The 25,675-nt window shown below is 35.2% G+C and overlaps 1 protein-coding gene and 1 pseudogene across 2 annotated transcripts in view; both read left to right on the forward strand.

Annotated features, from left to right (window-relative positions):
- Positions 1–25,161, forward strand: part of LOC102807245 (protein phosphatase PTC7 homolog) — a 42,910-nt gene extending 17,749 nt beyond the window's left edge. Inside the window, exons 2-6 of one of the 2 annotated variants that reach the window (XM_085491423.1) lie at positions 3,340–3,519; positions 13,665–13,860; positions 17,423–17,546; positions 18,223–18,352; positions 24,846–25,161. In XM_085491423.1, the coding sequence (XP_085347549.1) occupies positions 3,340–3,519; positions 13,665–13,860; positions 17,423–17,546; positions 18,223–18,352; positions 24,846–24,904 (689 nt within the window). In that variant the 3' untranslated portion in view covers positions 24,905–25,161. The remainder of the gene's footprint in view (positions 1–3,339; positions 3,520–13,664; positions 13,861–17,422; positions 17,547–18,222; positions 18,353–24,845) is intronic. The other variant, XM_085491424.1, reaches the window with a different exon arrangement.
- On the forward strand, positions 9,078–10,145 carry LOC144341644 (uncharacterized; annotated as a pseudogene).
- Positions 25,162–25,675: the final 514 nt, after the last annotated feature.

Genomic DNA, 25,675 nt, shown 5'->3' on the forward strand with positions numbered 1-25,675 from the left:
GGGTCACCTATATGTATGTGTGTCAAGATTCAGTTGTTTGTGTTTTATAGAGTTGCCGTGTAAGTCTGATGGGTCACCTATATGTATGTGTGTCAAGATTCAGTTGTTTGTGTTTTATAGAGTTGCCGTGTAAGTCTGATGGGTCACCTATATGTATGTGTGTCAAGATTCAGTTGTTTGTGTTTTATAGAGTTGCCGTGTAAGTCTGATGGGTCACCTATATGTATGTGTGTCAAGATTCTGTTGTTTGTGTTTTATAGAGTTGCCGTGTAAGTCTGATGGGTCACCTATATGTATGTGTGTCAAGATTCAGTTGTTTGTGTTTTATAGAGTTGCCGTGTAAGTCTGATGGGTCACCTATATGTATGTGTGTCAAGATTCTGTTGTTTGTGTTTTATAGAGTTGCCGTGTAAGTCTGATGGGTCACCTACATGTATATGTATGTGTGTCAAGATTCAGTTGTTTGTGTTTTATAGAGTTGCCGTGTAAGTCTGATGGGTCACCTATATGTATGCGTGTCAAGATTCAGTTGTTTGTGTTTTATAGAGTTGCCGTGTAAGTCTGATGGGTCACCTATATGTATGTGTGTCAAGATTCTGTTGTTTGTGTTTTATAGAGTTGCCGTGTAAGTCTGATGGGTCACCTATATGTATGTGTGTCAAGATTCTGTTGTTTGTGTTTTATAGAGTTGCCGTGTAAGTCTGATGGGTCACCTATATGTATGAGTGTCAAGATTCAGTTGTTTGTGTTTTATAGAGTTGCCGTGTAAGTCTGATGGGTCACCTATATGTATGTGTGTCAAGATTCAGTTGTTTGTGTTTTATAGAGTTGCCGTGTAAGTCTGATGGGTCACCTATATGTATGTGTGTCAAGATTCAGTTGTTTGTGTTTTATAGAGTTGCCGTGTAAGTCTGATGGGTCACCTATATGTATGTGTGTCAAGATTCAGTTGTTTGTGTTTTATAGAGTTGCCGTGTAAGTCTGATGGGTCACCTATATGTATGTGTGTCAAGATTCAGTTGTTTGTGTTTTATAGAGTTGCCGTGTAAGTCTGATGGGTCACCTATATGTATGTGTGTCAAGATTCAGTTGTTTGTGTTTTATAGAGTTGCCGTGTAAGTCTGATGGGTCATCTATATGTATGTGTCAAGATTCAGTTGTTTGTGTTTTATAGAGTTGCCGTGTAAGTCTGATGGGTCACCTATATGTATGAGTGTCAAGATTCAGTTGTTTGTGTTTTATAGAGTTGTCGTGTAAGTCTGATGGGTCACCTATATGTATGTGTGTCAAGATTCAGTTGTTTGTGTTTTATAGAGTTGCCGTGTAAGTCTGATGGGTCACCTATATGTATGAGTGTCAAGATTCAGTTGTTTGTGTTTTATAGAGTTGCCGTGTAAGTCTGATGGGTCACCTATATGTATGCGTGTCAAGATTCTGTTGTTTGTGTTTTATAGAGTTGCCGTGTAAGTCTGATGGGTCACCTATATGTATGAGTGTCAAGATTCAGTTGTTTGTGTTTTATAGAGTTGCCGTGTAAGTCTGATGGGTCACCTATATGTATGTGTGTCAAGATTCAGTTGTTTGTGTTTTATAGAGTTGCCGTGTAAGTCTGATGGGTCACCTATATGTATGAGTGTCAAGATTCAGTTTTTTTTTTTATAGAGTTGCCGTGTAAGTCTGATGGGTCACCTATATGTATGTGTGTCAAGATTCAGTTGTTTGTGTTTTATAGAGTTGCCGTGTAAGTCTGATGGGTCACCTATATGTATGAGTGTCAAGATTCAGTTGTTTGTGTTTTATAGAGTTGCCGTGTAAGTCTGATGGGTCACCTATATGTATGAGTGTCAAGATTCAGTTGTTTCAAAATTAGCTAGAAACATTTTCTCTGAAATGGAAACTAGCATCATGGGACATTTCTAGAGAATACTTACTAGGTTCTTTGAACTAAATTAGGACCTTATGAAAAAATAGCAGCAAATTGCTGATGTACCTTCAGCATCTTAATCCCTGCTGTGGTAGCACATGATTTTCCAGACAGGAGGTTTAAAAAATGATTTATCAGCAGATACTTTAAAGTTTAGTTACTGAATAAAATAACTAATTTGAAAAAAATGAATCAGCCACTGGGATTGGCTTGCCATACAACAAAATGAAGGACTAGCAAAAAGGAGCTGTTGGTAGTGTGCAAGTGTTTATAAATTTGTACATGTGTAGTTCTGACTGAACAAAGCGAGTATTCCTGAACCATCAGAAATGCAACTTATTTTCACCTTTTTTGCGCCTTTTTAGCTCAGTTGTCGACTTTGTCGAGCGAAGCTTATCGTATGAGTGATTGTCCGTCATTCGTCGTCGTCCGTGTCAATGTTTTACTTTTTCGACTTCTTCTTGAAAACTACAAGCCTGAATGCTTTGATACTTGGTGTAAATGTACCTCATTTTTGGTAAAAAGTGATATTTTCGACTTCTTGTTCATTTTCTAATGATGTCTTCAGTTCTTTAATTGAAATGTGCATTGCTAACAGCAGAGCTATCTCAGATGATAGGCTGCTTGTATATATTCGTTATACATCATATTATATATATATATATATATATATATATACACACATGTATTCAAAATGGCTGATTTTGAATGCTGTTCCAGAGCAATATCTCTCAATATGGACAAGTACTTGTTTGAGGATCAGATACAAATGTCAATCATTTTAATGTTAAAAAAATCATATTCCTGACATGGTTATATTCCAGCTATATTACTATAAACATAACTATATATCTTAAATTTGATAACTAACGGGGACTGTGCCATGCATGGCTTGTTTTCCTAAAACTGGTAACTTGCAATTTTTGATAGGTAAACTGAATATGGCATGAAATATTTAATGCATTTTACTTTCATTAACAGGTGATTGTCCAAGTGTAGTTTAATGCACAGTTACCGTGGTCTACTCATTCACAACATATTCACGGTGGTCAATATCGATATCCATGCTGTATCATATAAAACGATTACCAGTATTCGTTGAGCAATGATCAAAGACCAAGTTTTAAATTAGTTGCATTTTGAAGGGGTGGGCGTTTTGCCGAATGTGACCCCGAATATAAAAATTGGGCAAAAGTGGGGGTGGGCACTTGACTGGGCATGGGCGCTAACACAGTCAAGTACAGTATTATCACAAAAAATGCAAATACAAAATGAACAGAAGATCTTGGTGCCACTATGACACTGACCAGGTATTGATACTTTGCGACTCTGAGGTGTCTTCAAGCCCAATATAGTACTTGACATATGTGCATATACACTAATGTGATAATTTGATTTTTCTCATTTCTCACTAGGTGTTGCTGATGGAGTAGGAGGGTGGAGAGACTATGGTGTTGACCCTTCTCAGTTTTCGAGTACATTAATGAAAACATGTGAACGAATTGTAAAACAAGGAAAGTTTAGTGTTAGTTCTCCAACAGGAGTTTTATCTAAAAGTTATAAAGAATTATTAGAAAACAAAGCCCCATTAGTTGGTAAGTAACCACGATAGGTGGTGCATTGTATAGTTATAAATCTGTGAATAGATTTTTGATGCAATCCCGGGGATTCTTGAACACAGATGCGCATACATTTTTTATGCAATGTTGTCGGCCACCAATCATTTCACTGCGAGGGTATATTTCAGGGATCAGAAATTTTTTTGCTGGATCATTCAATTTATTTATTTCGAGACACATTTGTACTTTTTAAATATTAAATTCAAGAAACATACTCGACATATTGTCGGGGATGTATTTGTTGACGAGCTCCGCTATTATCATATTACCGTATTTATCCGGGTATAAGCCCAGGGTCCTGAACATGGAAGATTGCCAAAAAGAAGGGGTGGGCGTTTGCCAGGAGATCCCCAGCAAAAAAAAAGAATATTCGCGAAAATTGATAACACGCAGATCGAACTGCGGCAGGGAATAGAACGGCAAATGAAAACATGCAACGGAAATAAATGAACAATATGCAACATTAGAAGTAAAACAAAAATAATGTATTGCTTATAATGTGACAAATAAACCAGAAATAATAAAACTCGACAGCGAGGAATCATTTGAATTAGGATTTTCCCGTCGACAAACACGCCCAATACGCGTGAACTCAAAATGAATTAAAATGTCAGGGGTTAAACTGCGTAAAATGATATCCGGGCTCGACAAATTACGAATCAACCGTCATACAAGATCAATAATAATTTACAAATTTACACAGTAAAAATTATAAAAATTCACAGCTGTTTGAAAAAACTTCTCAGATCTTTATTTGTAAGTTCATTGCCATCTTCGTCAAACTCAAAACCCTCAAAGAGGGGGGGGGGGGGGCAATGTAATCAATCAAATATTTTTTTGGTACACTGTAAACATGTGTATTTTTTCTCGGTATGTACAAGAATTTACATCAAAATAAAAAAAAGTCGTAAAGAATATTCCAGGAAAATTACATTTTCGAAACTGTAAGACGACTAGATGACACAATTCACTGCAAAATTCAATTTTCACTGTAAACTGTAAAAATGTCTTTTTTTTTCTTGTAAATTGTAAAAAGCCCTTTTTATTTCCCGTAAAACTGTACCAGCTATCCCCCTTGCCACCCCTCCTCAAATGTCCAAGTCGTCGTCACTGTAGCCGTCGAACAAAATCCCTACAACTTATTCCTGAAGTTCGTCGATATCGTTCCACACAATTTGCACTTTTAATCCACGGATTTCGCAGTCTGTCAGCTCGGCACTTTTCATTCATGTCTAATCATAATAAAGAGACAAGAAAAATGGGGTCGTTCTGCTGCGATGGCACACAATGCTTTTGTTTACAGTCTAGCAATCATCTTTGACCTTTATGGATCTGCTTTACTGATTGGCTAAGAATGACATCACTACTAGTATTCCATCATAAAGGTCAAATCGTGACATTACTTTCTTCAGACTCAACGCTTATTAATCACGGTGAAAGTTGTCATTCAGCAAGTTCCGGCAGTTGGAATGTCTCACTATATGGATATCGCGGTGGACTTGAAATAGTGACCAGCCAGGCCTGTCACATCCGCCAATGAACTAATCTAGGCCAGTACCCACAGCTTGGTTCATAGTTTCATCGACAATGGACCTGGTTTACCTCTGTAGCCGCTGGAAAAATTAGAGTGGAGCAAGTTTAGCCCTGTAACCATGAACGTGTTTTTTTGTGCACATACACTAATGAAGTTATTGGAATGTTTATGAACAGTCCCTTCCCTCTCAGGCACACCGCAGCTAGTGCCACCCGCACTCGCTCTGGCCAGACCACTTCGTGGAGCTCCGACGACGCCCCTGAAGTGGCCGGACAAACAGCTCACAGCATATCATTTCTTTTTAGCCATCAATGGCGGCGGCAGAAGGGGCGGTCGCCTCCTCGAAAAAAATTTGTTGGGGGGGGGGGTCACCCCTCCTCTCTAAAATCAAGCTAAAACTCTTTGTGTCAGCAAAATTTCCTGAAATAGTGTTTCAGAGGGTTTAAGCAGATCTCGTTCCTCTATGCAAAATTTTGTGCTGTCGCCTTTGTCCATGATATCACTTACATCATCAACTCCGTAATAACATAAATATGAACAAACAACTCAGGATTAACATCTTACATTTGCATAAAACTGTGACTGACAGTCATTTTGAGTAGTCAAAACGTCTGTTTGAATCACTTTTTTACGGTGGTCCACAGATGTCACATCATGTTTTATTTCCCGCAACACAAACTACATTTTTCGAAACACAAATTTAATTCACAAGCAAACTTCCACTTCCAGTAACACCAACTTAATTTCTCCTATGTACAACATTATTTTACAAAACAATACTTTAAATATTCGCAACACCAAATCCAATTTATCGTAACACAACTTTATTTTTACAAAACAAAACTTGAATTTACAAAACAAAATTTCAAATTCTCGCAATAGAAACCTAATCTTTTACAACACAAATCTAATTTTTTGCAGCACAATTTTATTTCACAAAACTCTAATTTACAAAGCAAGGAAAAAAACACCCAATACACGACTAATTTACAAATCAATGCTTTAAATTCTCGCAACAGAAACTTAATTTCTTACAACACAAATTTCTTTTCTCAGACTACAACTTTAATTTTTAAAAACACAACTTTCACTTCACGAAACAAAACTTTGTTTATGAAAACGGAAGTTGGCAATATATCCCAGAATTCCCCAAGCAAATTGACCGCCATTTTTGTATCGATTGCTAGTATTTGTATACATGGCCAAAATGTCAATGTATTTGAAAGTTGCTGATAAAGAAAACGGCGAACCGATGGAATTGCCTCTAGAGCACAATAGAACTTTGCTCTTAAGCACTCTACAGGCACAATTTCCTGGTGCATCTGGTTTATGATACTGCAAGTGACGACCGCGGATGTATCCGTGGCATCAAACTGGATTGCGGAGTTCTGTGTCCTTCAAGAAATGGATGGGATGAAACGTGCCCACTATTTGTAGTGTACACAGAAAATAAAAAATGCCGGTAAGTACACTATGTTTCCAAATTCTATGCAGGCTGGTTTTAAAATATAATATACGGGCTACAAAGGGATTCGAGTAATTTGTTGCGATAGCTTGTCCCCCAGGAAACTCAGGCGCTCGGGCCATTTCTTGAATAATTAGAAGGGTCGACACATTTAGTCAGTCGTCGGTATGTACCAACCGACTTTTTACTATCCAAGAAACGTACCGAGCGCCTGTGACAGGACGCTACGATCATGAATTTAGGTGCTTTGTCGTCCACATGGCCACAGAGTTACCGAACCTCTGTACCGAACGTAGCGTTAAAATATCAATAATGGGATGGTTACTAGCCTACTGTAAGCGAGTATAGCTCCGAGGGAAGGGGAGGTAGTATTATGATGTTGTATCTTTTGATGTGGATCAAAATCGCAATGGGTCGGGTCGAACAAACTATTTCATTTGTTATATCTAAATATATATTATGGAGTTATACTTGATATAACTTGTTAACATGGTTGCTGGTTGATACGAGTGAATTCATGGGCCAGTTACTGTATTATTCACAAACCTAAACCTTCATTATTTTGTTGCGGTCATTGCATTGTTTAGTGTGAAATACCAGTTAGTGATATTTCACACTAAACATCACTACTGTGAATATACACAGCATAGTAATGTGATAAGATAAGTGATATTAAGGAATTTAGAATATGCAGTGTGTTAGGTGCATGATGTACAACATAATTATTGATATAAAAATATATAAAAATTATATAAATATAAACATTGGTTAATTATTTAAAGTAATGCAATGCAATGAGTTGTCAGTATCAGTTGTAAGTCATCAGTGGATTTGAATGTTATAAAATTCATGTAATATTCATATCCACATTTTTATACTAAATACTCATTTTTTGAATATTTTATACAATTTATGAAGTAGATTATATACTGGTTATATAACAAAATATTTTCAATGACCAAAAAAAGGATATTTATTTAATATTTTTGACATTATCTTTCATGTTTGTGTCTTTGCAACATAAAGATATTAATAATTATTATATATATTAATATTTGTATAATTTGCTACAACAGTGGGTGTAGTGTTATATTTTACCCATAATTTATTGCTTTGAAAATCAAAATGGTAGACAACACATTCCAATTAAAAAGGGGAATATCTAGAGAGCGAAAAGTGATGTAGAATAACTGTACACTGCATTTGCCTGCATTTGTGGAACTCTTTCATATGGGGGCATGATGTTGTTAGGCCAGACTTTCCTTCAATGTCAGCATCTTCTATGTGAATGTTTACAACTATTTGCATTAATGCATTGACACATAGGAAGCACACAATGGGTGTTTTTCCGGTTAGTGTGTCTGTCTGTCTGTCTGTGTGTATGTATGTCTGTCTGTTCCACAGATATCTCAAGAACCAATTACCGAGTTTTAATAAAACTTGGTACATAGATGCTCTGAAATAATGCTCAGACCTGAATAATTTTTGGGTGAAATCCGTGCTTATAAATGACTCAATTTACATATTAGTTTGCCAATATTTAGAATTTCCACCAATATCTCAGACACTTACCAGATTTCAATGAAACTTCGTACATACATGCTCTGGGATAAACCATATACATGTTCAGTTTAGGGTTAAATTTTATGCTCACTAATTACCTAATTTGCATAAATTAACCAATTTATAGGTGCTCCTCAGATAATTTGAGTACCACTCATCAACTTTCATTAAAACTAGCTCCATATGTGCTTTTGAATAATCTCAAGAACTGATTACTTCAGAGTTGAAATCCATTAATTATTGTATAAATATTAATTACATTCATGTGTCTTTAATATGCAGTACTGCTGCAATTAGTGACATGCAACTAGTGCTTTAATGAAGGTATCTGACAATGTGATATGACTAATGTATCAGATGACTATATATGGTTGTGTGACCCAAATAATATGCATACATGTATCTTGTAATATCTTAAGTAATGTTGCAGACAGGGTCTGAGGGACAAGCAACAGATGCTATAATTTTGTTGTCTGACAAGATATATGACCAACATATCAAGTCATCATATATGGTCATTATTTCATTAAATATTGTTCATCCATAGGTACGTGGAACCTCCCTGATCATTGCTTGCAGTTATCTTTTTAAATGCCACATTTGCTCTATTAGAAGCACATGTACTTCCTGTTTGTAATATAGTAAATACAGTATTCCTTATTTGTACTTCATGCCTCCATTACATTCAGCACACGCATATCATCTCGTTTGTGTTTTGCTGGTCAGGATAACAATTATATTTACTCTAGTATTTGTGTTTATATGCATTACCTCATATTTATACACAAATACTGTGTGTTTAACTTCAGCTGTAGTGCTGCCTGTGTTTATGCATATAAGCTGTGTCTATAGGCATACAAAGCTTGTTTCTGTGATATCTCTAAAACCTCAGTACTAGTCGCAAATATTTAACTACATAATTTCCATACTAATTAAACCATTAACAAACGACATAAACGTTTGCATATTTAATTAAAACTATTATATCTCATTATTTCACTTATTTATAATATTATTTCAGATGATAAAGTAAACGAAAAGCCACAGTTTGGAAAAATCAAGTCTTTTGAAACATTCAAACGAGAAAAAACATCAACAGCTTTTCGGAAAATATCATCCAAAAGGAAGAAAAGGAAAATATGTGATGAAGAAGAAATAGTCAGTATAAATGTTGGCATCATGTATTTCGATGAAAAGAAGTGCGAGTTGAAGCCTAGGTGGGGTAAGCACCCACCAATTAAAATAGAGAGAGATGCTAATTAGTATTCAATTCTTGAACATGGATTGAACAAATGGAAAGCTTTCAGAAGAAGTGACATCCAGGAAGGTCAGACATATTTACTGTTGTTAGAAGATGGTTCACAAGCAACCTTTATACCTGGTCAGCAAAGTAAAGAATTCTTTTCTACGTGCCGATATAAAAAGGAACTTGGGAAGGGTTACCAGAGGATGTGCATGTATCTCTGCACAGAGGAAGACTATAACATCTCTGAAGGAGTATATGAGGTTTCTGGGAAAGAGAATGACAGTGGACCAGATGATGCTCGACTAATAACACAGCAATTGAATGAAAATACAGGAACCATTGTGGAAGATATAATAGATGAGTATCCACAATCTAGAAAGCTTAGAAGAAAAGAATCAACTACAAGAACAGAATGTTCATCACCATCGTGTTCTGTTTCTGCAAACACTATTATGCCTGGACCATCAGGTGCATACGATAAAAATGGTGCTGATGGTGTGTATGCTTTCTTATTCAGAGATGAAGAAGTTTGTCACATATCTGATACAGAAGAAGCTCAAACATCTCAAACATCGGTTGAAGACATACCACTTGAGGATATATTGAGCAACTTAGCTGAACAAATTAACCATGATGCAAAGTTTAACATTTCAAGAAACCAGCTATTTGATTGTGTCAAAGACTCAAACGCAAATCATTCAGTCTATTTAACAAAATCTCTGTTAAATTCACCCATGATGAGGGCTCTTCAGAAGGTGCTGTTGATGAAGGTGGCCCAATGCGGGAAATGTTGACTTTGACTATGAACCATATTGTAGGATCCCATCTGTTAGATGGTATTTCAACTACTAAGTTTCTTACATGCATTAGTAAATGTGTTGATGAAAATGAATATTATTTGGTAGGCCAAATAAATGCTATGTCATTGGTTCATGGAGGTCCTGCACCCCACTGTTTTGCAGACCATTTTTTCAATGTGATAGTACATGGAACAGAGTCAGTAAAACCTACAACAGAAGATCTTCCTGTAGGTTCTGCAGTGAAAGAAGATTTGCTCAAACTGAAGAATGTTAATGTTGAAGAAGCAAACAGTGTTATAAGCGGAACGCTAGAAAATCTACTAGAACTTGCAGGTACATGGAAGCACATTCAAAGTGAAGATGACAAGGACACTATTATTCGGGACACTATCAAATGGTACCTACATGTATTTGGGAGAACAAAAACAGCTCTAGACCAATTCAAGAATGGTCTTTCTACCCTTGGTATATTGGCAGCAATCCAAGAGTATCCTTCTGTCTTCAAGCCAGCATTTTGTTATGAGGCTGTACCACTCACTGCTGCGACATTTGCAGTATCCGAGAAGGTTGTTATAACAAGAAGTGAAAATGAATTAAATGCATATAATGTAGAAAGCAGAGTACTTGCCCACTGGGCAGATTTTCTACAAGATGTGGAAGAAAGTGAATCTCAGCTAACTCTTGCACAAATTCTTATGTTCAGCACAGGCTGTTGTGAGTTTGTTTTCGGTTTGCAACTGGGAGTACAATTCCTTCATGAGAAAGAAGCAGATGAAATGCATTCAAAGTTTCCAAAGGCCAATACTTGTGCTGGTATTCTTGGCTTACCAGTTGTTCACAATACATACGATGAATTCAAGAATGCTATGGAATTTGGTATTGCAAACGCCAAAGGTTTTGGTTATGCCTAATATATTTACATGCAGTGTACATGGTAAAACATACTAGAGTAGTTATATTGTATATTTGTTACCGTATATAGTTAGTAGCTAAATGTTAGATTTTACGAGTCCATGTTATATCTTTCTGTTGGTTCACATAGACCCTTATAGTATGTGATAGACCAAACAATGTTATTTATTAAAAAAACACTTTGATTGTGCCTTTAATCAATTACATAATTACAGTTGCAAATGTTTACAGGCTTGTGTCTTAGTATACAAATACATTGTCTTTAGTGTGTTGGAAAACAACCTTTCTTATTTTTTTTTTGGTAAAATAGTTGTTTACACATGTCAGTGGAAAGAGTGGAATGACATCAATATAAACAAATTATGTTCTTTCTGAAATACAATTCACCTTCCATGATGATCACCTTCCATACATGCCCCACAGTTGCAGTATATAATATTATATTCAGGTTTACATGTAGTAGATAATGTATACACTATGATGTTAAGACATCATCATCTAACATTTGTAAAGTGTGGATGCATATTTCTCATACACAGTGAATTGATGATTCATGCTAAAACTCATTAAATAAAACGTGTTAATAATGATTGAGGAGCGTTAATCTCTTCCTCATCACACATGAAACTATAAATGTATGGTGATTCAGATACACAAAATGGTATATCTGTATAAACTATGAATCATAACTTTCTAAGTAAACTACAAAATCAATGATAATTCATGCAGAGAATCAAATTCCATTATATGCATAGTGAACTAAATGTTTATACAATTCTAGTGCTTCTTTCCAGTCATTAGGTTTTGAAAAATTACATGTGTTTTACTACACATTGAAAATATTCCTGGTTTTCACAGTCTTCCTCCACATCAATAATCTGGGTATTTGCATAATCCATCTCTGTATCTGGTACAGGTAATGCCAAGTGTTCTGCTCCCATGTGGTATTCAGGCAAATAATATAGTGAATCTGGTCTTCCGCTTACAGTGTCGTGCCTTGACCTTCTAATGTAGTGTGTATTCCAGTGCTGTAATACATGATCCAAATCTGTTTGAAGCAAGCTTGCGAAGCAAAACCACAAACGCTCTTTTTGTATTTTGCTGTTGGTATCCAACATTCGTTGAGCCTCTAAGTCTTTGAACAAATTAATCCACCATGTAGAACGATTTCTTCTTAAAAATGACCACCATCCCTCAATTCTTTGATTATGCTGAGATGTAACGTATCTATGAGAATCGGCGTCATCTCTGAAGAAACAATGAATGGCAGCCATTGTGCCATTCTCAGTGCCTAGGTCAGTATCTAGTTGTATTGGGGATCCACTGAACTCCCTAACTGCATCCACACAATACATTGCTATATTGTCTGGTGAATTATTGGAACGTGTAACAAAGAGCCGTAGTATTTTTCTACTGTAACCATCTATACAACCCTGAATAGGAAAACCAAATGGTTTCAATTTGTCGTAGTCATCGGCATGCCAGGTAAAATTTGGTCCAGGAGAGAGGTACACTCTTCTTTTAAGTTGGTGTGCTTTTCGCAGCTCTGTTCCTTCTGGGTCCAACTCGCGCAGGAGTTCCTGCACTACAATTTGTGGAACTCGGATACCATGCAGCTGAAGTGTATGCCACACTGTTCTGTATCCGCCATTACAATCAGGATCGTCTAACATTTGTGCAATTGTTCCTCTTATAAAATTAATATCTTAGTCGGGTGTTCTTCTCCTCAATCCGTATTGCTTAAGTCTCCTCATCAATGTACTCTTGCTTATATTTATATCATAATACTTTGAAAGAAAATTAACGATTTCGTCATGCTGATTTAAGTTTTGTTTTGTATAGTTGTGTTGCGATAAATTTAAGTTTTGTTTTGTTTTGTAAAGTTGTGTTGCGAGAAATTCAAGTTTTGTAAAGTTATGTTGTGATAAATTTAAGCTTTGTTTTGTAAAATGAAGTTGTGTTGCGAGAAATTTAAGTTTTATTTTGTAAAATAAAGTTGTGTTGCGATAAATTTAAGTTTTATTTTGTAAAATAAAGTTGTGTTGCGATAAATTTAAGTTTTGTTTTGTAAAATAAAGTTGTGTTGCGCAAAATTAAAGTTTTGTTTTGTAAGTTAAATTTGTGTTTCGAGCAACAAAGTCTGTGTTACGGGAAATAAAACATGATGTGACACCTGTGGGCCACCGTACGCTTTCCCATCGCTTTTACGCAGAAATCACTGACATCACTCTGAACTTGTAAATTAACATCGAAATTGTATCGCGGATATATTCGTGTTTGTGTGAGACATGAAAATAGTGTCGAAAAGAGTGATTTTGAGGAGCACCCCAAAGCCATGTTTCACCCTTGAGTGTCATTTGCATACTGAAAACTGGCGGCCATCTTTCCTTTTATACACCCGAAGCCGCGGTTTAAAGAACTATAAATGGGGACATCTCATCCTAATAATGCTTTTAATTCTCTCATGTATTAGGGATGGACTATTATTCATTGGGGTGGGGCAGGTGAATCAATTGCTAATAATTACAGGAAACATAATCTGTGTGAAAAAAAGAAACCTCTTATAAAAAATAATTGAACTAATTTATGTTTCATTCGCAGGGAGCAGTACTGCTTGTATATTAATATTTGACAACCAGAACCATGTTGTGTATACAGCTAATTTAGGTGATTCAGGGTTTCTTATAGTCCGACATGGTAAAGTGGTTCATCGCTCGGAAGAACAGCAACATTATTTTAATACACCTTTCCAACTATCAATTGCTCCACCTGCTTTAGGAGTACTTCTTAGTGATACGTAAGTTTACTTGTGATATCAGTAACTCCACCTGCTTTAGGAGTACCATAAAAGTCCTATTATAAACCGCGGCTTATATTACAATGTATCAATTTAAAAATTGGGGTCAAAAGCTCAAGTTCGGGGTGAGGTTTATATTACGTACATATTGCAATCACTAAATAGACAAACAGTACATTGTACAATCTCTTGAATGTAGGCATCACTCTAATTTAGGCGTCGGGGAAGAGTGAAAGGCCTTACTGAAATAGGTGTCATGAAATGTTGAAAAATTACAGTCATTCAAAAAAAATGTTCACATGATAAAAAAATTTCTCAGTATATTCAATGTAATATGCATTTATTTAACAGAAAGTTTCAAATAAAAACAAACACGAATGCATTGCTTAGTAGCAAATGATCACGCTACGGTAGCGCAATCTGGCTATGCTACGGTTCACAAGTGAATAACTTATTTGTTTTCGAAGTGAAATTGTTGATTATTATTATTACTCAGTAGTGATTATAATAACGCACAAAAAATAAATTCATTGAATTGTTATAAAATGCAAGTAAAATTGAACTTACATTCATTGTAAACAAATGATTTAGGTCACATGTAAACACTCAATGTGATACGGTATCTGCCATGTTTTTTGAATGCACCCGAGACTGTTTATTGACCGGATAGGTCAATTCGTTAACTAACCAATCAAAATAATGGATGGTGCCAACATGATCAAATTACCATATCTCATTTAAATATGTTAATGACAGTTCAGCAAACACAACACATAAGAGATTTATCGATAATGTAGTGTGATCTTTTGGCTTTGATTTCCATAGGAAAAGAACATGAATTTTTTTTAAATCAAGAAATTAGTTGTTTTCGAAAGATAAACTGAGCGTTGAAGAAAAATTTAACATGTTTACAGTGATAACAGCTCATTGTCGATAACTTACGAAACCCGGACGTATTCAGAGGAAGTATTGACAGAGGTTGCCGCCAGAACAAAAGCAGTTGTACTGCGTGTCTGACATCTTAAATAAATAGGTGTGAATATTTTTAGGCACGTTGTTGAAACAAATGAATAGGATTAGGAACAATGCCGTTTTGGACCAGCTAGTTGAAACAATGAAGTCAGTCACGGTCTTGTTGAATTGTGGATGCGGTTAGTAATAGGTACTTTTCATGTTTTCAATTTTTGTTAAGAAATCTTAGGAGTACTTCTTAGTGATACATGAATTGACTTGTGATATCAGTAACTCCACCTGCTTTAGGAGTACTTCTTAGTGATACATAAGTTGACTGTTGGTAGTCTGTGTGCATTGGGATACAACTTTTATCCTTTGGGTTGGTAGTCTGTGTGCATTGGGATACTACTTTGATCCTTAGAAGTTGGTAGTCTGTATGCATTGGGATACTCCTTTGATCCTTAGGAGTTTGTAGTCTTTGTACCTTGGGATACTACTTTGATCCTTAGGAGTTGGTCGTCTTTGTACCTTGGGCTACTACTTTGATCCTTGGGAGTTTGTAGTCTTTGTACCTTGGGATACTACTTTGATCCTTAGAAGTTGGTAGTTATTGTACCTTGGGCTACTACTTTGATCCTTAGGAGTTGGTCGTCTTTGTACCTTGGGCTACTACTTTGATCCTTAGAAGTTGGTAGTTATTGTACCTTGGGCTACTACTTTGATCCTTAGAAGTTGGTAGTTATTGTACCTTGGGCTACTACTTTGATCCTTAAGAGTTGGTCGTCTTTGTACCTTGGGCTACTATCTTGATCCTTAGAAGTTGGTAGTTATTGTACCTTGGGCTACTACTTTGATCCTTGGGAGTTTGTAGCCTTTGTACCTTGGGATACTCCTTTGATCCTTAGGGGTTGGTAGTCTTTGTACCTTGGGATACTACTTTGATCCTTGGGAGTTTGTAGTCTTTGTACCTTGGGATACTACTTTGATCCTTAGGAGTTGGTCGTCTTTGTACCTTGGGCTACTACTTTGATCCTTAGAAGTTGGTAGTTATTGTACCTTGGGCTACTACTTTGATCCTTAGAAGTTGGTCGTCTTTGTACCTTGGGCTACTATCTTGATCCTTAGAAGTTGGTAGTTATTGTACCTTGGGCTACTACTTTGATCCTTGGGAGTTTGTAGCCTTTGTACCTTGGGATACTCCTTTGATCCTTAGGGGTTGGTAGTCTTTGTACCTTGGGATACTACTTTGATCCTTAGGGGTTGGTAGTCTTTGTACCTTGGGATACTACTTTGATCCTTAGGGGTTGGTAGTCTTTGTACCTTGGGATACTACTTTGATCCTTGGGAGTTTGTAGTCTTTGTACCTTGGGATACTACTTTGATCCTTAGGAGTTGGTCGTCTTTGTACCTTGGGCTACTACTTTGATCCTTAGAAGTTGGTAGTTATTGTACCTTGGGCTACTACTTTGATCCTTAGAAGTTGGTAGTTATTGTACCTTGGGCTACTACTTTGATCCTTAGAAGTTGGTAGTTATTGTACCTTGGGCTACTACTTTGATCCTTGGGGGTTGGTAGTTATTGTACCTTGGGCTACTACTTTGATCCTTAGGGGTTGGTAGTTATTGTACCTTGGGCTACTACTTTGATCCTTAGAAGTTGGTAGTTATTGTACCTTGGGCTACTACTTTGATCCTTAGGGGTTGGTAGTTATTGTACCTTGGGCTACTACTTTGATCCTTAGGGGTTGGTAGTTATTGTACCTTGGGATACCACTTTGATCCTTAGGAGTTGGTAGTTATTGTACCTTGGGATACCACTTTGATCCTTAGGAGTTGGTCGTCTTTGTACCTTGGGCTACTACTTTGATCCTTAGAAGTTGGTAGTTATTGTACCTTGGGTTACTACTTTGATCCTTAGAAGTTGGTAGTTATTGTACCTTGGGCTACTACTTTGATCCTTAGAAGTTGGTAGTTATTGTACCTTGGGCTACTACTTTGATCCTTAGAAGTTGGTAGTTATTGTACCTTGGGTTACTACTTTGATCCTTAGAAGTTGGTAGTTATTGTACCTTGGGCTACTACTTTGATCCTTAGAAGTTGGTAGTTATTGTACCTTGGGCTACTACTTTGATCCTTGGGAGTTTGTAGTCTTTGTACCTTGGGCTACTACTTTGATCCTTGGGAGTTGGTCGTCTTTGTACCTTGGGCTACTACTTTGATCCGTAGAAGTTGGTAGTTATTGTACCTTGGGCTACTACTTTGATCCTTAGAATTGGTAGTTATTGTACCTTGGGCTACTACTTTGATCCTTAGAAGTTGGTAGTTATTGTACCTTGGGCTACTACTTTGATCCTTGGGAGTTTGTAGTCTTTGTACCTTGGGATACTACTTTGATCCTTAGTAGTTGGTCGTCTTTGTACCTTGGGATACTACTTTGATCCTTAGAAGTTGGTAGTTATTGTACCTTGGGCTACTACTTTGATCCTTGGGAGTTTGTAGTCTTTGTACCTTGGGATACTACTTTGATCCTTAGGGGTTGGGTAGTCTGTCTGCCTTGGGCTACTACTTTGATTTACATATTTGTGAATGTGTATTTGTTTCTATCACAGACCTGAATCAGCAGGCAATTCAGAATTTGGTTTACAAGAAGGTGACCTCATTGTCATGGCTACCGATGGGTTGTTTGACAATATGCCAGATAGTCTTATACTAAAAGAACTTTCCAAACTTAAGGTAAGAATCAACACAATATACAAATTGGTGTCAGTTATCAGAATATCAGTTACCAACAATATTTTATACACAATAGTTTTTGACTCCCGCGTGCAAAGCACATAATGGGATGGGAGTCTTTGTAGTTAGTGTGTCTGCATGTATGGTACCAACCCTGTGATGACTTCAATTTAACTTGACGACAGGACCTACATTGTTACGAACTTCACTATTTTCATAATACTCATCTTATTTCAATGAATCTTGGTACATAAATACTCTAAGACATTGCAGCAATCTAATGTTTTAGGTTTAAACACATCCATAATAATTACCTAATTTGCATAATATAATTAGCCCAATTTAAGCATTTTCAATTGTTTCTCGTGTACTATTAGAAAGACTTCAATGACACTTGGTACACTTATGCCCTTGGGTATTGCAAAGACCTGATTAATTTTTCGTTTAAGTCCAGTGCATATTAATTACCTATTTTGAATATTAATTAGCCAATTTAAAAGCTTTTCAATTATTTTCTCAAGAACCATTCAACGAATCTTGATACACAGATGCTCCAGGATAATGTGCAAACCTGGTTAGTTTTTAGTTCAGATCAATATGATATGACTTATTTGTACCAAAATCACACAGAAGTTCTTTCTAAGCATTCTTTGATTCTTTTGTTGTCTCATTTAAGGACCGTACAGCTGAAAGTATGCAAAAAACAGCTGATTCTATAGCAGAGCATGCCAGAAGATTGGCTTATGATCCAAATTACATGTCTCCTTTTGCTATGCATGCCAGAGAAAATGGTCTTGAATTCACAGGTGAGTTGTAACATTGGTCAATTTGGAAATAGGAGTTATCTTTAATTATTACACACACACAAACTGACTTTTTAGCTCCGCTGTCGACTTTGTGCAATTGCTTTGATATTACATATATAGGTACTACATGTGGACCTCTCTCAGATTTGTTCATTTTGTAATGATATCTTTAATTCTCTAATTTTGGTGAATATTTTTGTAATTTTTGGTAAAAACTGATATTTTCGACTTCTTGTTAAAAACCGCAAGTGCAATTGCTTTGATATTACATATGTAGGTACTACATGTGGTCCTCACTCAGATTTGTTCATTTCGTGGTGATATCTTTAATTCTCTAATTTTGGTGATTATTTTTGGTAAAAAGTGATATTTTCGACTTCTTGTTGAAAACTGCAAGTCCAATTGCTTTGATATTACATATAGATATTACATGTGGACCTCTCTCAGATTTGTTCATTTTGTAATGATATCTTTAATTCTCTAATTTTGGTGAATATTTTTGTCATTTTTGGTAAAAACTGATATTTTCGACTTCTTGTTAAAAACCGCAAGTGCAAATGCTTTGATATTACATATATAGGTACTACATGTGGACCTCTCTCAGATTTGTTAATTTTGTAATGATATCTTTAATTCTTTAATTTTGGTGAATATTTTTGTCATTTTTGGTAAAAACTGATATTTTCGACTTCTTGTTAAAAACCGCAAGTCCAATTGCTTTGATACTACATATATAGGTACTACATGTGGACCTCTCTCAGATTTGTTCATTTCGTGATGATATTTTCAATTCTCTAATTTTGGTGAATATTTTTGTCATTTTTGGTAAAAACTGATATTTTCGACTTCTTGTCAAAAACCGCAAGTGCAATTGCTTTGATATTACATATATAGGTACTACATGTGGACCTCTCTCAGATTTGTTCATTTTGTAATGATATCTTTAATTCTCTAATTTTGGTGATTATTTTTGGTAAAAAGTGATATTTTCGACTTCTTGTTAAAAACCGCAAGTGCAAATGCTTTGATATTACATATATAGGTACTACATGTGGACCTCTCTCAGATTTGTTCATTTTGTAAGAATATCTTTAATTCTCTAATTTTGGTGAATATTTTTGTCATTTTTGGTAAAAAGTGACATTTTTGACTTCTTGTTAAAAACCGCAAGTCCGATTGCTTTGATATTACATGTATAGGTACTACATGTGGACCTCTCTCAGATTTGTTCATTTCGTGATGATATCTTCAATTCTCTAATTTTGGTGAATATTTTTGTCATTTTTGGTAAAAACTGATATTTTCGACTTCTTGTTAAAAACCGCAAGTGCAATTGCTTTGATATTACATATATAGGTACTACATGTGGTCCTCACTCAGATTTGTTAATTTCATGGTGATATCTTTAATTCTCTAATTTTGGTGATTATTTTTGGTAAAAAGTGATATTTTCGACTTCTTGTTGAAAACTGCAAGTCCAATTGCTTTGATATTACATATAGATATTACATGTGGACCTCTCTCAGATTTGTTCATTTTGTAATGATATCTTTAATTCTCTAATTTTGGTGAATATTTTTGTCATTTTTGGTAAAAACTGATATTTTCGACTTCTTGTTAAAAACCGCAAGTGCAAATGCTTTGATATTACATATATAGGTACTACATGTGGACCTCTCTCAGATTTGTTCATTTTGTAAGAATATCTTTAATTCTCTAATTTTGGTGAATATTTTTGTCATTTTTGGTAAAAAGTGATATTTTTGACTTCTTGTTAAAAACCGCAAGTCCAATTGCTTTGATACTACATATATAGGTACTACATGTGGACCTCTCTCAGATTTGTTCATTTTGTAATGATATCTTTAATTCTCTAATTTTGGTGAATATTTTTGTCATTTTTGGTAAAAACTGATATTTTCGACTTCTTGTTAAAAACCGCAAGTGCAAATGCTTTGTTATTACATATATATGTACTACATGTGGACCCCTCTCAAATTTGTTCATTTTGTGATTATATCTTTAATTCTTTAATTTTGGTGAATATTTTTGTCATTTTTGGTAAAAACTGATATTTTCGACTTCTTGTTAAAAACCGCAAGTCCAATTGCTTTGATACTACATATATAGGTACTACATGTGGACCTCTCTCAGATTTGTTCATTTCGTGATGATATCTTCAATTCTCTAATTTTGGTGAATATTTTTGTCATTTTTGGTAAAAACTGATATTTTCGACTTCTTGTCAAAAACCGCAAGTGCAATTGCTTTGATATTACATATATAGGTACTACATGTGGACCTCTCTCAGATTTGTTCATTTTGTAATGATATCTTTAATTCTCTAATTTTGGTGATTATTTTTGGTAAAAAGTGATATTTTCGACTTCTTGTTGAAAACTGCAAGTCCAATTGCTTTGATATTACATATAGATATTACATGTGGACCTCTCTCAGATTTGTTCATTTTGTAATGATATCTTTAATTCTCTAATTTTGGTGAATATTTTTGTCATTTTTGGTAAAAACTGATATTTTCGACTTCTTGTTAAAAACCGCAAGTGCAAATGCTTTGATATTACATATATAGGTACTACATGTGGACCTCTCTCAGATTTGTTCATTTTGTGATGATATCTTCAATTCTCTAATTTTGGTGAATATTTTTGTCATTTTTGGTAAAAAGTGATATTTTGGACTTCTTGTTGAAAACTGTAAGTCCGATTGCTTTGATATTACATATATAGGTACTACATGTGGACCTCTCTCAGATTTGTTCATTTCGTGATGATATCTTCAATTCTCTAATTTTGGTGAATATTTTTGTCATTTTTGGTAAAAACTGATATTTTTGACTTCTTGTTGAAAACTGTAAGTCCGATTGCTTTGATATTACATATTTAGATACTACATGTAGACCTTTCTCAGATTTGTTCATTTCGTGATGATATCTTCAATTCTCTAATTTTGGTGAATATTTTTGTAATTTTTGGTAAAAAGTGATATTTTCGACTTCTTGTTAAAAACTGTAAGTCCAATTGCTTTGATACTATTCATATTGTTCATTTTTGACTCCCATGTGCGAAGCACAAAATGGGAGTCTTTGCAGTTAGTGTGTCTGTATGTGTGTATGTGTGTATGTGTGTATGTGTGTATGTATGTGTGTATGTGTGTCCGACTGTTCCACTGCTATCTCAAGAACCATACATCGGTTTTTGATGAAACTTGGTGCATAGATGCTCTGGGCCAATGCGCAGATTTGATTAGGTTTTGGTAAAAATCCATGCTCGTTAATTACCTAATTTGCATGATAATTAGCTAATTTTTAGCTGTTCTATGACTGTTCCACTGATATCTAAAGAACCACTCATTGGATTTTGATGAAACTTGGTACATAGATGTTCTGAACATATGCGCAGATTTGATTAATTTTTGGTAAAAATCCGTGCATATTAATTACCTAATTTGCATGATAATTAGCTATTTTTTAGTGGTTCCATGACTGTTCCACTGATATCTAAACAACCACTCATTGGATTTTGATGAAACTTGGTACATAGATGCTCTGAACTAATGCTAGGTTTTGATTAGTTTTTGGTAATAATCTGTGGATACTAATTACCTAATTTGCATAATGATTAGTCAATTTTCGGTTTTTCCACTGATATCTCAAGTACTAATCATCACATTTCAATGAAACTTGGTACATAGATGTCATACGACACTGCACAGACCTGATAGTTTTTATGGTAATATCAGTACATATTAATTACCTAATTTGCATAATTAATTAATTTTCAGCATTTGATATAAGTAGTTAGCATTACATTTCAATGAAACTTGGTACTTACATACTCAAGGATTATGCAGAGATTGATTGTTTTCGATAAATATTTGTGCATATTAATCACCTAATTTGCATAATTAGTTAATTTTCAGCTTTTCCATGGGTATCTCAAGTACTAATCATCGCATTTCAATGAAACTTGGTACATAGATCCTTTAGGACTATGCAGAGACCTGATTAGTCTTAGGGTAAATAATTGTGCATATTAATTACCTAATTTGCATAATTAATTTTCAGCTTTTCTACTGATATCTAAAGTACTAATCATCACATTTCATTGAATCTAGAATTATGCAGACCCAATTAGTTTCCGGTAAATATTTGTGCATATTAATCACCTAATTTGCATAATTAACCAACTTTCACACTGATATCTCAGGTACAATACATCACATATCAATGAATGTACATGGATGCTGTAGGACAATAGACAGACCTGAATAATTGTGGGTTACAATCTGTACATATTAATTACCTAATTTGCATAATTAACCAATTTTAAGCTTTCACACTGATATCTAAAGTACCGTAAAAACTCCAAAATTTCGACCGGTTTTAAATAATTGGTGTTAGAAATGTGACGTGTTTTTAGAGTCAAAATTAAGGTGCATTTTCGGACGGTCGAATTTTTCAGAGTAGAAATCAGCAAATGAAAAAATGGGGATGATAGACAGTGTGCTTCATTAGTTTTTAAAAAATGCAATGTCCGTCTATTGACGTAAACTTCCTCATGTTTCACGGTAAAAGCAAAGGTCGTGGCCGAGTTGTAACTCAAAATCTAAACAAAGTCATCAATCAGTGAGTATTATGACAAGCAAAACAAAACATCAAGACGCGGAGAAGAGGTCAGCACAAAACTAATAGGTCAAAAGACAAAGCTGTCTCGCACTACCTAGGAAAACTTGCGAATGTTCGAAGTACAGGTACCCATTGGACAAAAGATACATGGAAGTTTAGCAAACTATCTCCCCGACCCAGTGCAATGTATCCGGTTAGAATCAAAGCTCACGTGTCCCTTATTTGAGGGACCAAATTCTGCCGTAAATTCGCCCTTGGAATAAAAAATAAAATGGGATTTAAGAAAATAAAATGGGACTTTTAAGGTGTATTTTGGCGTCATTTTTCGGACATTTCAATCAATCCTGCCAGCTAAAATAGAGTAAGTTTTACCGTAGTCATTGACGTCTGTCTATTCAAGAGTACACGTGTATGATTTTTATCGTGACTAGCGTGAGCGGGTAAGCTTCCTTTCGAGAATGAGCTGTTATCACTGTGAACAATGTTAAATTATTCTTCAGATGACCAGTTTATTTTTTAAAAACAACTAATTTTTTTATTTAAAAAAAATCATGCCGTTTTCGCATCAAAATCCAAGCCAAAATATCGTACTACAACATCAATCTCTTCCGCATTGCGTTCAATAACATTAACATATTTAAATAAGCTATGGTAATTTGAACACGTTGGCATCATCCAGCTTTTTGATTGGTTAATTAGCGATTTGACCTATTTGACCTAAGAGAACATGGCGGATATCCTACAGCATCAAACGTTTATACGAAACCGGAATCATTCGCTTACGATGAAACTAAGTTGACTTTTATTTGTATTTCATAACCATTCAACAAATTTATTTTGTGTACATTATTATAATCACTACTGAGTACAGTAATAATCAACAATTCAGAAACGCAGCATGCCGAGATTTTTGTGTTCGTTTTTATTTGAAACTTCGTTTATTTAGAATATATTTTCGTTACCAATAAAATAAAAATCTCTCAGTCAATCAGAAACCCGGATTCATGCCTTCGAGGAAGGTCCCGTTTGAACGCTCACATCGGTTTTTTTTTCGTTTGGGGGAAAACTAAAACTGGTCGCAATTTTCGAATAAGAATGAGTCGGCAATTTTTAGTGGAGTCGAAAATTTGGAGGTAAATAAAACACCGAAACCCGGCAAATAAATAGCTGGCCGAATTTTTAGAGGGGGTCGAAATTTTGGAGTTTTCACGGTGCTAATTATTCCATTTCAATGAAACTTAGTACAAAGATGCTCTAGGACAATGTACAAACCTAATTAGTTTGGGGTAAAAAACTGTTCATATAAATTCCCTAATAAGCATAATAATTCATAATTTTTTGGTTCTAATCACATTTCAATTAAACTTGGAGACATAGATTTTCTGTTACATTGCGCAGACCTCATTAGTTTTACACTGGTCTGGTCAGACCAGTTATTTTTTTGATTTGCATAATTAGTTTTCAGCTAAGTAATTTCGAATTATATTTAATGTGTCTCCAATACTCTCAGCACATGGGAGTTCTTTCTAAGCTTTCTTTGATCTAATGATGTCTTCAGTTCTTTAATTGAAATGTGCATTTCTAACAGCGGAGCTATCTCAGCCGATAGGCTGCTTGTTTCTGTTCAAATTGCAACTATAAGTGCTGATATCTAGTGCAGAAACCATATTCATGTTCAGAACTGCATGACAGAGTTGTTTGACCATCTCTCTATCAATGGTATTTTGATGCACCAATCTTTGCGGTAACCATGTCTGGTTGAACACAAGCACCAGCAGACCTTAACCAAGATTCCTCTAAAACATTCATTGTTTAACCCATTTGTCAATATGTATTGTTCTTCTTTAGGTGGGAAACCAGATGATATCACAGTTTTGTTATCAACAGTAGAATGCTCTGAACAATAATTTATTTACCAAGAGTGTGTTTGTGACATTTACATGTATGCTAATTGGCTGAAACCTACAGTGCTCATCTTCTACACCTAATACTTTGGTTCATAGTGGTTGGTTGTGAAGCTTGCAAGACGCTATAAACATCTACAACAGTCATTTGTTTTCATTTTGACTTGATGGTGCTGAGATACACAAGTTTGTGGGCATATTTCAGCTTTGAGCACACATTCTATTGCTGATACTGTATAAATATATGGGTACTTGTTTTATCCCTCATGGTTTGATCATTGTGAAGAGCAATCTTTGTGTTTGTATGGTGGTGGATGTCAACAGATTATCGCACAGTTAAATGTACATTAATTTAACTGTTACAGTATGTTGCTATGAAAACGTAATACATCAAGTTTAACATGACCCAAAATGTGCATATTTACATAACCCTATTTTATGCCAGTTTTATCATTACATTGGACTGCCTTATTAATGTAAAAAGTTGATACTATATATAGAACCAAGTTTGATAACTATGGAAAAATTGGTTGATATGATTTGTACATGATTGTCTGTCAATGTCTAGTTCCACTCTGATCACATAAAAATTTATAGCATTCCTTATCTGTTTTGCCATAGTTATCTTGGCTTTCTTCGGATATTTTATTATCCTGGATGTATATGCAAAACTAAATATTAATGTTTTCATGACTACATCAAATCAAGATTTTCTTGCAGTCCGAAAACCGGGACTTATGATTTGACCTCTGTGCGTCAGTGTTTCGGTACATG

This window comes from Saccoglossus kowalevskii, chromosome 16 (assembly GCF_978046115.1).
Source record: "Saccoglossus kowalevskii chromosome 16, keSacKowa6.1, whole genome shotgun sequence".
In the NCBI taxonomy this organism is placed as follows: domain Eukaryota; kingdom Metazoa; phylum Hemichordata; class Enteropneusta; family Harrimaniidae; genus Saccoglossus; species Saccoglossus kowalevskii.